The 14,492-nt window shown below is 39.6% G+C and overlaps 1 protein-coding gene across 1 annotated transcript in view; it reads right to left on the reverse strand.

The window, feature by feature from the left end:
* Nucleotides 1–14,492, reverse strand: part of LOC119393758 (polyamine-transporting ATPase 13A3) — a 38,057-nt gene that overhangs the window by 18,673 nt on the left and 4,892 nt on the right. Inside the window, exons 6-15 of the mRNA XM_037660892.2 lie at nucleotides 14,212–14,278; nucleotides 13,605–13,733; nucleotides 11,821–11,970; nucleotides 10,213–10,323; nucleotides 10,082–10,128; nucleotides 7,630–7,818; nucleotides 6,988–7,049; nucleotides 4,575–4,719; nucleotides 1,872–1,955; nucleotides 183–336 (exon numbers count right to left, since the gene is read on the reverse strand). Coding sequence (XP_037516820.2) covers nucleotides 183–336; nucleotides 1,872–1,955; nucleotides 4,575–4,719; nucleotides 6,988–7,049; nucleotides 7,630–7,818; nucleotides 10,082–10,128; nucleotides 10,213–10,323; nucleotides 11,821–11,970; nucleotides 13,605–13,733; nucleotides 14,212–14,278 — 1,138 coding nt within the window. The remainder of the gene's footprint in view (nucleotides 1–182; nucleotides 337–1,871; nucleotides 1,956–4,574; nucleotides 4,720–6,987; nucleotides 7,050–7,629; nucleotides 7,819–10,081; nucleotides 10,129–10,212; nucleotides 10,324–11,820; nucleotides 11,971–13,604; nucleotides 13,734–14,211; nucleotides 14,279–14,492) is intronic.

A 14,492-nucleotide genomic window follows, 5' to 3' on the forward strand; every position in this document is an offset into this window, starting at 1 on the left:
ATTTTCTATCAGCTTTACTGCAAGCCATTCAAACAGAATGAAATGCAAAGGCTTGTGTGAGACTGCCCCTCATTGGTCACACAGAGGTTTCAACATCCTGTGCAAGACTTTACGCTGGTTGGCCTGTGCTTCATAAGTCCATAACTTCAGTAAATGCTATGGGTACAAAATTGATAACGTACCTGTTTCCGGCAAACACATCTGCTGAATGACTTCTGGAGCACCTTTGCTGTAGATCTGAAACGTGTTGCTGTTCGCTGCTGTGACAACCACAGTTGCCCTCTGGAGCTGGGACTCGAACGGGAATTGCCTAACAATCCCCAGGCTTGTGCTGCTCTGTGCACACAGTAAAATAAGTAAACAAACAAATGTGCAACAGTGATGTGGGCACAAGATGAAATGGCTTGTGCAAATTCACACAATTGCACGAATTTAATTGTTTGAATCACCAGCAACATTAGCGATCACACATTGCAGACAACGTAACTCAAAATAATATATTACAATTTATTATATGGACAGATCCATACACAAAGCATTGCATCGTGCTTTCTGCCACAAAACACAACAGACATGCGCATAACGTTGAAGAATATCGTGGAAAACATAATTCTGATTCGGCAACAGTTGTTTCACATGTTGGTTCAATAGAAATTAAATTGCAAGTGTTACTGGTCGCTTACGTCTCTGTTGTAGTTTAGTAGAATGATTCATTCTTAAAGCATACATATAGAGCAGATTAGCTGCAGGCTGAAGGAAACTTAACTGTGCATCAACAGCTGTAATTAACTTCCACACCATAAAACCCATCATCACAAGTAGGTCATAACCAAAGCTTTAAAGCGACAAGACTTCTTAACCTGTTTGAAGGCTTTGCTACACTGAGCCTCGCTGCAGCATTGTCTGCATACTGGAGGAAGGTGTACGTAGACAACTAGCAACACCTCGCCATTGACACACTGTCTCTTTTGTCTAACACATTTCTGCCTCTGACTTCGTAAGCCATGTAAGACTTGGTGAAAAGCTATGTGATCTGAACAGCAGATAAAGTACTAATCCTATTTTGAGCGGCCACATGAAGCAATAAATGTAGGTGTTGATGATGGATATATCGATTACGTATCATCACAATTTTTGCACATAACCACCAACAAGAGAAAAGCAACCAATAGGGTTTGTCACATGCAATGTGTAGGAGCTATGAAAATGTAACAAAGAGGAATGTGCCAACAAGATTCTACTGTATATCTGTCCACAATCCTGGTGCCCTAGGGCCTGCTATACATTGCAGCAAGCCCACTAAAGCAACGTCATATTATACAGTAACATCTTCAAATGTGTGATCTGTCCCGCAAACTTGTGTTTCATATTGTCACGTGACGGTGAACAATATGGCAACCAGAAATACAAGGTAGAGAACAAACTATTTATGGGGCGCAGTTGTGCCCACAAATAGCAAAGATCACTCGCAGTACAGTAGTGGCGAGCGGCGGCATCAGTCGTCGAAAACCTGACCCACAGCTAAAATGTGTTACCTATTCATAGTACTTGTGCCATCGACTCACTGCACATTCCAGCATAATTGCTAGTGCTCTTGTAAGTTCTAGAACACGTGTAGCTATTCGCATCGTGCAGCCAATCTGATCAGAATCGTTATTATAACATTTGAGATGCCTCCGATACACAACACTTTGTGCGTCTTGCGCTGAACAATAACGGCGTGACATTTGTTGGACAATAAGAAGCGGTCACCAAGAAAGACGTAAACAAGTGTGTCGATATTGTTCCAGCTAAAAGATGTATTCAAAGTAACCTAACAAACTATATCAAGAAGCACTTAACAGGAAAATAAGAAAAATGGCCACACTCACCAGTCGCACATTTCTTGGCATGACAATGCGGGCTGGTATCTTGTCAAAAGGAACAAGCTCGCCAAGTTTTGGTTCTTCGAGTTTCTGAGCAGGAAACATGTTGCACATAATATTACACAGAAATGCAGCACCGCGCATTATCACGGCATACACTTTTCTTTAATGTTCTTAAGATTATGCTAAAAAGAAATACTTAATTGGTAGATTACCCTCGCATAATCACATATTTTTGTAACTGGATGCTAGGTAAGCCCAAAAGGATGAAAAGAAAATAATAATAAATTGCCGGTGGTGATGTGGCCTTGAAATTTCTAAATCAGATACCCAAGAGATCACTGATTTTGACAGTGCCTGCTCAGTGCCAGATATCCATTTGCTGATACAGAAATATTACGGTGTGTTTGAAAGTATGAAAAGACTTGAGCTGGTAACCTTCAGGAACCTTTCTGTACAATGATGCGACAAATAGTACAACAGTACACAAATTGTCTCTGGTATTACACCATTTACCCCACTGTTCAGTTTCTGGGCACAAAATGCAAAGAGTAAACTTTAAGCCTTGTTCTCTTCAAACCAATATTTCGCAAGTAAATAGAGCCAAACCTCAACAGAACAAAGTTCCCGATGTAACAAACTTTTTTTTTTCCGCTACTTGCCTTCATTGGAATGCATGTATTTTTTATCTTGATTTAACGAAGCAGTTTTGTGACGCAGCCTCGATGCAACAAAGTTATCATGCGCAAGTAAGCCAATTTGGTCAAATTTTGCCAACATCGAAACATAAAGGTTGTTGCACAGGCAAGACAGCTAAAAAAAAATAACGTACAGACATTCAAATAGGTCGTGTTCTTTAGACTTCAAGAGTGATATTTTGTTTTCCACTTTTCAAGGACTCAAACATCTATGTAAAGACAGTCGCTCTTGCCATTGCAGTCATGGTTGAGGCACTTTTGTGAGACAATGAGAGTTGATATTGCTTAGTGTTGCTTCTAAAAATCACTTGTGATGCCCTCATGAACGCATGTACACAAAATGTAAGGGAACAGGAAGGTTCAAGGCATGCGTAATGCCATATTCACAACTGAAAGATGGAAACCTCAATGCACTGAAGCTCACAATACAACAGAGCTTTTCACTGCAGGTACAACTTCATTATTTCAAGGTTCAACTGTACAAATAAAGTTCTGAAAGAATGCTCTTCCAGTGTAAACTAAATCTGTGTTACTCTTTAGGGTATTAACTTCTTCACTTTGGCACTGGAGGGCTAGTTCACGTTGCTGCGTGGATGTACCCACACATAAACTATAGGGATGACAAATATTCAGCTGCTTCGAATATTCAAACGAATATTAACAGTATTGAGATTCGCTTCAACACGAATTCAGATTATTTCAAATTTCGAAGTATTTGAAATGAACAGATAGACATACAGGTGCGCCAAAAGTAAAACGGAGCACATGAGCTGTAGCCAAACTAGGCAAAAGTGCATGCCAGCGAGCTCTATCAGCCGATGTGCAGCGATAGCGAGAGTGCGTCGGCACATTTTGCTGACCCATCCCAATATTCTGATGCTCATCATATGGCTAGCTCGAGCAAAGCTGTGCTGCTACCGTCACTGCTCGTCAGGAGCACCTTGAACGCTTTATGCATCTGTTTGCCCGAGTCGTGAAGAAATCTCAGAGGCATGAACTTTCTGCATTGCCAAGAATGCCAACACTTTCGCCCTTGACGAGCAGCGATGGTAATAGTACAGATTTGCTCGAGCCTGCAATAAGGTGAGCATCAGAATATCATGATGGGTCAGCCGGATATGCCGACGCACTCTTGCTACCTGCAGTTCATCTTCTGATAGAGCACAGTGGCACGAAGTTCTGAGCAGTTTGGCCACAGCTCGCGAGCTTCATTTTACTTTTGGAGCACCTGTACATATGACCGCACATAACCGCCTGTAAAGATAATTTCAGTGCAGTGTGGGGGTACTATGCTGTGAAACTCCCTATTGAGTAGAAATCAGCACTTTCGTGAAGCCACACTTCAAGGTTAAATGTACATATTACCTTCACCTCAATTAATTATTTTTTACGCTTAAACGCGTGTTATATAGGCTTACATGTGCAAAGTTTAGTAAATTTAGAACTTAACATATTGTACCAGTAATATGCACCCTACTGCAATACAAATCTTGCTGCTATTCAAAGCTGCTCCTACTTCACTTCGAACCAAAAAAGTGACATTCACAACTAGCTAGCTCTAATTCTTAAAAAAATATGGTGCAATTTATTTGAGTCATGACAAAAAATGCTAATTTTTTTTAATAATATGTGATATATACAAATCGAACTATTTGATTCGAATTTATTCGACCAAATCACTATTCGCTTCAAATTTGCTTCGAACCTCCAACTTACTGTTTGCCCATCTCTAATAAATTAGTCTCCTTAATGAGATTCAAATTGATATGATTAAATAAATATATAACATTTGCAAGAAGATGCAAGTAAAGCTATGCTTTCACATTTTCATCCTGCCTACATAACAGCGCAGTTATCAAATCCTGGCTCCCTTTTGTGCATCACCCTGAAGATCTACTTTCAGTCACACAGCACAATGTTCGTCAACGTGAGGTCTCAAAAAGATGGTAGCTTCTTGAGTAATATGCACCAATTCCCAAAATAAGCTATTCTTCCAGTGCTTCAGTCTTACCCAATCAATAGTCTGAAGAGTCTTGATGTCCATCTCATAACCCACTACTTCACCATCAACAAGGTGCAAGGAGTGGCATGTTGCCAAGGCAACAAGCATGGGACCATATGGAAGGACTTTCAGATTGTTAACAGCTGGTTGCAACCTGCAAGCCAGAGAGAATAAGAGAAAATTGAATGAATGAATGAATGAATGAATGAATGAATGAATGAATGAATGAATGAATGAATGGTTTCATTTAATTGAAGTACATTGTAGGTGCACATGTATTCTTGTTTCACTCAGCCTTATTGCCCCATGAGTGTCCAGTGCACACTATACACAAGTCTCATATACAATTCCCTCAATTCCAACCTTGAAATCTTTTTTTTTCTTTTTTTCATTTCAGCGTTTCACGAATAACTTGCATTCCTCGCAGCTCTTCTTTCAATTTAGCCCCGCCACGGTGGTCTAGTGGTTATAGCGCTCGACTGCTGACCCGAAGGTCACAGGATTGAATCCTGGCCATGGCGGCTGCATTTTCGATGGAGGTGAAAATGTTTGAGGCCCGTGTACTTATATTGAGGCGCACGTTAAGAACCTGAGGTGGTTGAAATTTCTGGAGTCCTCCATTATGGTGTCCCTCATAATCATATCGTGGTTTTGGGACATTAAACACCAGGTATCATTATTGTCTTCTTTCAACTTAGTTAATCTACCTTGTTTGTGGATGGTACTGTTACTACTAACTTCATGACTATGACCATAGGCTGCTCATTGTTTAATCAATTGTATAACCACATATTTCTTTGTTGCTCTGTGTTTTCAACTTATTTAAATGTTTACAACTTCTCACTTTTATTTCATTTCCGTGCTGTGCCTCACACTGTTGGTAGCTGTTGACAGCCCTTTATGACAATGCAGAATAGAGATAATTGTGCATACATCAAGAATGAAGCTGCATTTAGAAGAAAGGCTCACCTTGAGCAGATGTACCTAAACAAAATGAAACAAATAAATTGTTTTACTTTGCAGCCACCAAGGCTGTTAGGATTAAATTTGTTCTTTCTAAGATAAAATAGATAACAATGAGACACAAGGTAAGTCTTCTATATAAATAGACACAAAAAGATACATTATTTTTGCGGTAAGACTGATAGTTGAGCTAGTTTATTTTATTTATAATTATCTTTGCTGTATTTAATGAATAACCTTCTGCAACACCAAAAAGGCTATTTTTTCAAATGCCTTCAAGCGGGCAACATGTATGGCAAGAAGAGAACTGACAGAAAGTTGACAACACAAGCACCCACCAACATCACAAGCGCTATGTGGTTGCCAGTCAGTGCCTGTGTTGTTGGTTTTCCATTGGTCCTAGTCTTGCCGTGCTGGTTCCCAACTTGAAGTTACGCAGTACTGAACTAGCGTGGTGTTGCATACTGCTGATGCCATTCTTAATGTGAGAAGCAGCTGGGAATTGCAAATAAAGTAAGGTACAAAAACAAGACAGGTAGTACTGCCTCCTTAAGAATTCTACGCATATTATTGTCAAGAACTAGTTTGTTAAACTGTTATCACTAAAGCTAAACTACACTGCATGCAAAAGGAGTAAAACACTAGACTTAGCAAGTTTCATTAACTTCACTAAGCCACAACAGCCTTCGCAGATAAAAAGAAAGCTTTAAAATCTACAACATTAAAACGATGCAACAATCCTCCGGTTTTGCCATGAAATTAAGAAGGTGAAACTTCAGCCTTTTTAATAATTTACCTATTAACACAAAATTAATAAAAATTTAGTTGTGAGATAATATTTCGTGTGTGAAAATTGATTTAGAGATCTCTTTATCTCTTTTAAGGTTAGACTGCTCAAGTTGCTTGAATAAATAGTACTTAGTTGTCCTGATATAAAGTCTGTCACAATCCTCACACAGCACAGAAAGACACAGTTAACATAGCATTTATGCAGTGACACTGCCCACTCTGTATTCCTCTCCTGTTCTCTTCCATAGCAATGTTTATTTTTGTGATGCCTATTCTTCCACATGTAACTAACTAACATTGCAGTCAACTCTGCCGAACGTGCTTTCATTAACTATGCACTGTTTTAAGCATACTACTTGCTAGCAAGAATGAAAAAATGAAAGTGCAAGATTTCTGCATTTCTTTCACATTACTATTAAGACTTCACTCACACTCACTCACACACACAAACACACACACACACACACAGGCACGCACGCAACGCATGCACGCACACATTATGATAATAGCAAGTACACTAATGTACTGTTATATTGCATTTGTACTTAGATTTAGGTGCATGTTAAAAAACTTCAGGTGGTCGAAATTTTCGGGGCCCTCCACTACGGTGTCCCTCATAATAATATCACGGTTTTGGGACGTAAAACCCCAACAATTATTATTATCTTACATTGCATTTTCACATGGAACAATGGCCACAATGTCCAAGCAGTCCTCTGTCAGTGTTCCTGTCTGTAAAAGAAAGACGTACAAGAAGCAGTTCAGCAATTATGTTTTAATTTTGCACGTGGTAGGCAAAATGAAATGAAAAACCAGGCTACAAAATAACATAAGTCAGTGACAAGCACCTCCTCAAAAATTATCAATATTAAGACCCCGACTTCTTTAGAGGAGCACTTTTTAAACAAATAATATATGTATTTATCAAAGTAGAAATCGCGAATACAAAATCGTACTTGTTATAGAGCTGTGTACATGCGATAGACAAATGCATACGGCTACGGGTAGCCACCATGAGGTAAGGAAAGCATGCTGCAAGGTATTTAAAGTCGTGACTGCTAACTCTTTAGTGGCAAAACAGTTTCTTCTAACCTTGCATACCGTGCAGTCCAGTGTTTGAGGCCATGTAGAAGTGGCTTACAACTACCCATTTTGACAGCGAGAGAAGCATTACAACCTAAAACAGCATGAAGAATGAGGGTGAAAAGAACACGAAAGACAGAATGGGTGATGACTATGTCCATGACTTTGACACAATTATCATATCCTGGCATCTTTTATGATCAGCTTTTATATATTCCTGATAACCTACCTTATCAAAGCAGACCACACTCAAAGCTCCACAGAAGTTGATGTAGCTGGAGTTGAGGCAGTAGATATCTTTATTCTTTAAACGTCTCTGAGCTGAGGCATTGATGCTAGTCAGCACAGCGGGCAGTAGTGGAGGCACCACAAAAGTGGCAACATCAATGACGATGATGGCGATATCTTGAGCGTATGCCTGAAATGCAGAAAAGTAACTGCAAGTTCAGTATTGCAGTGTCGAGCAGAGAGTGCACTTAAATTGGAGGTCATCTCCCTTTCCCACAGATTTATTGTGTGCATGTTGTCAATGCAATTGCTTCCAGTAGTTTTCTTTTGAAGATAGCTAGCAAAACTGCAGTTAAAGCTAGCTGACTTTAGAAGCATAAGCAGGATTTATGGAAAGGCAGGGGTGCTCTCAACCCCCTTGAGAGCTTGAGATACTCAACTTCCTGAATGGCATCTGACACCCGACAGTGCTATCTTCTCTTTGTTATATTAATATCTGGCCATTCACCATTGTCCAGCCCTTTCGAAAAAGAAAGTGTATGGAAGTATTTTAAGAGTGTGGTTCAAATGTGCTGCAATCATGTGTGAGCATGCACATTAGTCAATCAAGCTTTCAACGGGGTTCACAGCAACTTTGAAGAAAAAATTCAAGGGTTTTTAAGCACTTTCTGGCACTTAACGAAAAATTTTCGAGGACTTGAACCAACTCTTGTTGAGATTGTAGAACAAGGGAACACCAGCTTTTACAGCTTGAAGCACATCTTTCATTGCACACAAGCCAAAGCAGGCACTTTTTCATAATTAGTAATAGCAAACTCAAGGAGTATTCACAGTTCCTTTCTTCACTCATATTTTGTTCACTGCAGGTTTTATGGCATTACACTGTTTTCCGCAGGTTTCAGTATTCCTTCTGCTAGTTTGGTTAAACTGATTCACGTCACAATATGGATGTATTGTATGAGCGTGTGTGCATGCACGCACACACACAAACTGTGCATTGCCAGCCTCAGAATTTTTCCCAATTATATGAATATACAGATGACATAATTGCCACTAATATAACACAAAAATTCAGGAAAAAAACACAAACATGACACCACGGGCAGCACTTCCAACTTTGTGTAATTTTTGGGGCAATTATGTCACATAGCAAGTACCAACTAGGTCATGAACATGCTCACCCGATGAGCATATATGCACACACACTGACACCTTTACAAAGGGGTTGGGCACCCTTCCCTCCCCCACTGCCACAAAATAAAATCCTCAACCCTCTGATCAAAAGTAGGCTCGTGCAAATATAACTTTCTAGGCTCAAAGTGAATGACAATTAATGTCGAATAATTTTGAAGTGAATTCGAATAGTAGTAGTACGCAAATTATATGTGTAAAAATAATTTTAGTTTTAAAATTTCTCGCACTTAGGCAATATAAGACGCTAATAAGAAAAATGACTGAAGTGCACAAGTGTGGCTTCGCGCCGATACGCATTTCCCCTGACAAAAGGGTTTCATGGCACAACAGTCTCATGGTGCAGTGAAGCCATCTTTAAGGCAGGTTACGTGTGGTAGAACAATTTGTTCTTTTTAAGTACTTTCGAATTTTAAATTAATATCATAGCGAATTCCATAACTGTAATATGTGCTCGATTATTCCCACAGAACTATCCGAAATGCAACTACTAAAAATTGGCTCCGCGAAAGTGTATTGACAAAATTCAAGGACATTTAAGGACCTAAAAAAATTAAGGGTTTTCAAGGCCTTGAAAATGCTATTTGAAAACTCCAGGGTTTTCAAGAGTTTCAAGGATTGATACAAACCCTGTTTCAAAGAAGCTGAAGGTACTGCCAAAAGTGCATTCAGTGGGGTTTCCATTCTCAAACACTGAATGTGTCCCAAAATGTACCCCGGCAAGTACATATAGGAAATAACAGAAGGGGATCATGGCCTCTAACAACACCCATAACCAAGTGCCAAAATGAAGACGGATGTGCACGCTTCAGTGCATGAAGATATTGATGAGATCCTAGTCATTTGGACTGAGAGAGTGCGCAGCAATAACCTTACTTTCAGAAGGCCACCTTGAAGGACAAGGAGATTTCTGGTGTTTGGGTGTGGATATTTCAAGCAGCTACATGTTGCTCAATGAACCAGAAGACCAAATGCAGTTTGGATTTCTGGTCCATTGCTTGGGAGGCCATAATGTAGGTTCAAACCAAATAAATGCTGTTTTGGTATTATCTTCCTTTTTGATTAAAACAGTTAGTCACTGCTTCCTATAAACTGCCATTCAGGGAATCCATGCATCCTATTAAACTGAACTTAAGATAAGCCAAACATCTTTCATGATCCTTTGAATTGAGCTTAAAGTCTATTGAATAGGTAAGAACTTACTATCCTCCACTGTATGCTCTCTTTGATTACAATGCATCATTACTGAAAATGGTACTCACACCTAGTTTGCTGAATATAATGCCAGTGTAGATCATAGCTGGTATGCCTATAAAAGTTAGAAAATGTGCATGTTAAGAACAGTGCACGAAGCCTGAAAGGTTAAGGCAATATGTCACAAAGGTTCACTCACCAAGGATGAGAAATATCACCATTGACTTCAAGACATCTGCATACAGCTTGAAATGTACTGGTTTTGGGAACAATATTGTCCTCACAAGCTCGCCTTTCATGGTGTTGAATCCTGAAAATACATATCCATTGAGGTATTAGTACAAGGTACCGGCGCGCTATATTGAGATAATTTTGTTTCAAAATTTAACCAATCTTCAAACTATGCAAGCTAGACAACACATGCTTTAAGAAATGGCCAATTTTTTTTACAGACAAGAGATTATATAATGTATCTCTATCTTTGGCAACCAACTACTGACGTTCCTATAATTATGGCTGGTAAATGATCTAATCTTGAACATTTTGTTTTCATTAATTGATTAGAAAATTATGAAATAAAAACTGTTCTGCACTTAAAGCTTGACCACATTTTAACAGGAATGGTGAGGCTAACACATGTTTCAAGGCAGGCCCATAGCCAGGGATTTTTTTCGGGGGGGGGGGCCCACTTGCTGACAACCTTGACTATTTAAGAAAAAACCTATTTTCATTATTTATTTTCGGTAAAAACACCTGCTTCACCACAATTTCAGCGGGAAGAGGGGGGGGGGGGGCTAGCCCCCCCCCCCCCCCCTTCCGACTACGGGCCTGTTTCAAGGTATTCCTCCCAAAATCTGCCACAAAGCAGAATTATTTATTCTGCAGTTCTCATATGCAACATATAAAGCATACATAATCAACAAAAATAATAGCGGTGGTGTTAACACCTTTTTTGGTACGTAGGCAGATGAACATGACTAATGCTATAGTATTTGGTGCACGAGCGTTCCTTAAGCGCTAACCAGATTCAAATCCAGAATTGAAACATGTGCCCTAAAGTAAATACTGACAGTTTCGCATGAAGGGAAAAGCATTGAGAGCGACAGCAAGGCTTAGTGGTATGTTAGGACTTACCAGAAAGTGTTTAAACTGTACGCGGGTATGACATGGGGTATTAAATAGCATGCAAGGCAACTCCTCCTAGAAGAAACAGTGCTCTGGCAGCGACAAAAGGTCTCTCAGTGCTGGTGTGATCAAGAGTGCCACCTGTGTTGGTGCATGCGTTGCACCTCAATGGTATACGAGATGAAATTAATGGAAAACTGTCAAAACGTGCCAAGTGTCAGAATGCTATGGCTTGTATGCATGACCTTTTTAAGTTGCTAATTAAATGTTAACCATTCATTACTGCCAAGTTAGTGAGATAAGAAGCACATGCTGGAGTTCACGAGGATGGCTTGGTGGGCTAGTTGGTACTGCATACTGGAAACGTTACAGCGCACACAGCCAGGAACAAAGAAAAAAACATCATTATTTTACCGGCACCACATGTTGCGTTTTCTCTCTCTGTCCCTGTCTGTGTGCGCTGTAACGTTTCCAACATACTGGAGGCTTTTTGAGGCAGCTTCCAACAACATACATGCAGTTAAAACAGGGCAAGAGGCTCCATCTTATTTTTTCAGCTAGCTTCATTTTAGCTATATATTTGTGGCTTATAATAAAAATGGTATCTTGCCATCACTTTTGTTTGTTGGTTTGTTTGCTTGTTTGTTTAAGAACTGTGGCTTTCCAAACAAGGGTTCCTTACCGGTCCTGTAGACAATGGCTTTCACTGGGCCATTAGTGCTTCTCGAGTGCAGTATGCTTGTTCCACAGAAAAGAGTGTTCCTTTTGTTTGCAGTGCTAGTGTACCCTTCTCCTGAGGAAACAGGAACCTTCGTGATAGGACAGCTTTCACCTGCAGCAAACACGGACAGTGCAATATATAATCAAAAGCAAAAGGGAGAGTTGGGCTAGTTGTAGTGTACTCAATTCTGATGCCGTGCGGTAAAGTTTATGTGGGGCAAACGGGGCGCTGCCTCAACATTCGCCTGCGCGAGCATCATAGGTCTCTCAAGGGTGCGCCGTATTCGCATTTGTCCGCCCACTGTGCCGCTTGTGGCTGCTCACCGGAGTTCTGCCGCACGACCACTGTTTTTGGACACAGTGAGGCTCGAATCGGAGAGATAGCTGAAGCCTTTGCTATCAGCAAAAATGGTGACACGTGTGACAGCACTTAATGGATTGTGCTGCTCGATTGCGAGATGGCTTACTTGGACAATACTTAAATTTGCTGTATGCCTGCAATCTCTTGTCGTGTACTTAGGGTGCGCACGCATTTCTGTTTCTTTCCTTCCTTTTTCTTTGCTTTGTGCTTGAATAAAGCATTTAGTTGTCAGTCAGCGCTCGTGTTGTGCAGTTCCTTCTTTGTGTCTCGTTTTTTGCGCTGTTCAATATGAATATATAATCTCTTTAATCTGCGTCTATTTATAATGAACTCTCACTGTCCATTTCATAATACTGTTCAAACCAGTATTCTTCAAGAAACTCTCCCAACCAAGAGGGATGGCCTATGATCTGACCAAATAAGCCAACCTGTAATCATGATCGTATAGGTAAGGCCTGTATGTAGTAACCACAACCAAAGGAGATGGCCAAGTGAATGAAGGTCTCTCATCACCTTAATTAAAATATTAATTAAATATGCTGCCAATAACTTTCTTAGTTTATCTTTCTTTTTTTTTTTCAACTTGCAAGCTTGAACATTCGTGTTTCAAGAAATGCATATGCAAAAAAAATTAAAAAACTAAACACAGATCAATAGGTAAGCAATATAATAAATAAATAAATAAATAAATAAATAAATAAATAATAAATAATAAATAAATAAATAAATAAATAAATAAATAAACAGGAATAGATAAGGAAGAAATACATATTACTTTCAAATACTTATGAACCAACATATGTTTACCTATTTTTACTTCTTGCCCAGTTTGATTCCTGACCTAATTGAACTGGGCGGAAATTAGGCAATCATAATAAACTTGTGGATGACATATATTGATTACAAAAAAAAAAGAGTTCTGGCAGCCATCACTTCGGAGTGCTAATCGGGAAGTTTCCTAACATATTAGCAAACATTTTATACTGCACATTTCATACTTTGCATTTCACACTGAACATTTCATACTGCAGTGCAAAATGCACAGTATACTAAGGCAAGCTGAGAAGGTCGAGAAGTAACACACTTGTGTTCACCTTGTCTACATTTTCAGGCACTGTGTATTTTCTGTGGTATTCTCAGACTAGTAATGAACCAGTACCAACAAGCCCAGCTTCCTGTGTTTCTGAAGTAGCAAGACGTGTTCGTCATGGCAAAAGAACTGTCAACTCAGTGTCACTGCAGCCAACAAAGACAAAATGCTCATCTTTAACAGTTCGGATTGGTTTACAAGTAGCTGCAAACCACACTTAACAATCAGACATGCTCTAGCACTCTATGGTAAACTCATGTGCACGTACTGAAGACAAAGGCAAAGACTTTTGTACCTGTCAGCATGCTCTCATTGACAATACAGTCACCAGTGATGAGCACAGCATCACACTCCATGATGTGATGTCTCTCTGGGAGTATTATCACGTCACCAGGCGCAAGTTCTTTGGAAGAAAGAGTCACTTCTGCACAAAATTTTAAGTACTTGTGTTACTGCGGGGAATGGTAACATGTAAGAGCAACAAGTGCAAAATAGTACTGGCAGCAGCCATGTTACTTTGCTGCAGACTACATCGCTACACACAGCCAACAGTGTACTAAAGATACGGGTGATGCAATAGGACTCCTTAATTCTGAAGACCTGTCTACTTTGAACACTTAAGAAGTCATGTACTACTATTCAAAGTTTATGCAGAAAGAACAAGACTTCAGTGACTTATTTCTGCACTACATTTTAACACCTGAGTATGATGTACAACTTGTAATGATGTGCTTGATCACAGAAGAGGTAAAATCACTGTGACTGCAGACTGGTCAAGGTAACATTGTGCGATATGTTTAATTTTAATCATGCTTTGCATAATGAGCTATCATGAATAACACCACTACACTTGCTTATCGTAATGACCACGTACAACAGGCAGCCAATATTTATATGCTTACCAGTCTCGTCTCGCAGCACAGTCACCTTTGATTCTGTGTGAACGGCTTCCTTCAGTGCACGTGTTTGCTGAAAAGTCAAGTTTGCAGTTAGTGGGCTAGAGATTTCAACAGTTGCCAAGTGATTCTTAGTGTACAACCTAACATGCTAGTTTAACAACTCAAGATTACAAGAACAGGCACTCAATTTTCGTTAACGTACTTTTAAATTGAGGCCACAAGCCATAAACCATAATACTTGTTCCCAAGTAATAGAAAATGCACTTTTCGCCATTATAGCAAGG

The sequence above is a fragment of the Rhipicephalus sanguineus genome, chromosome 5 (assembly GCF_013339695.2).
Source record: "Rhipicephalus sanguineus isolate Rsan-2018 chromosome 5, BIME_Rsan_1.4, whole genome shotgun sequence".
Taxonomy (NCBI): domain Eukaryota; kingdom Metazoa; phylum Arthropoda; class Arachnida; order Ixodida; family Ixodidae; genus Rhipicephalus; species Rhipicephalus sanguineus.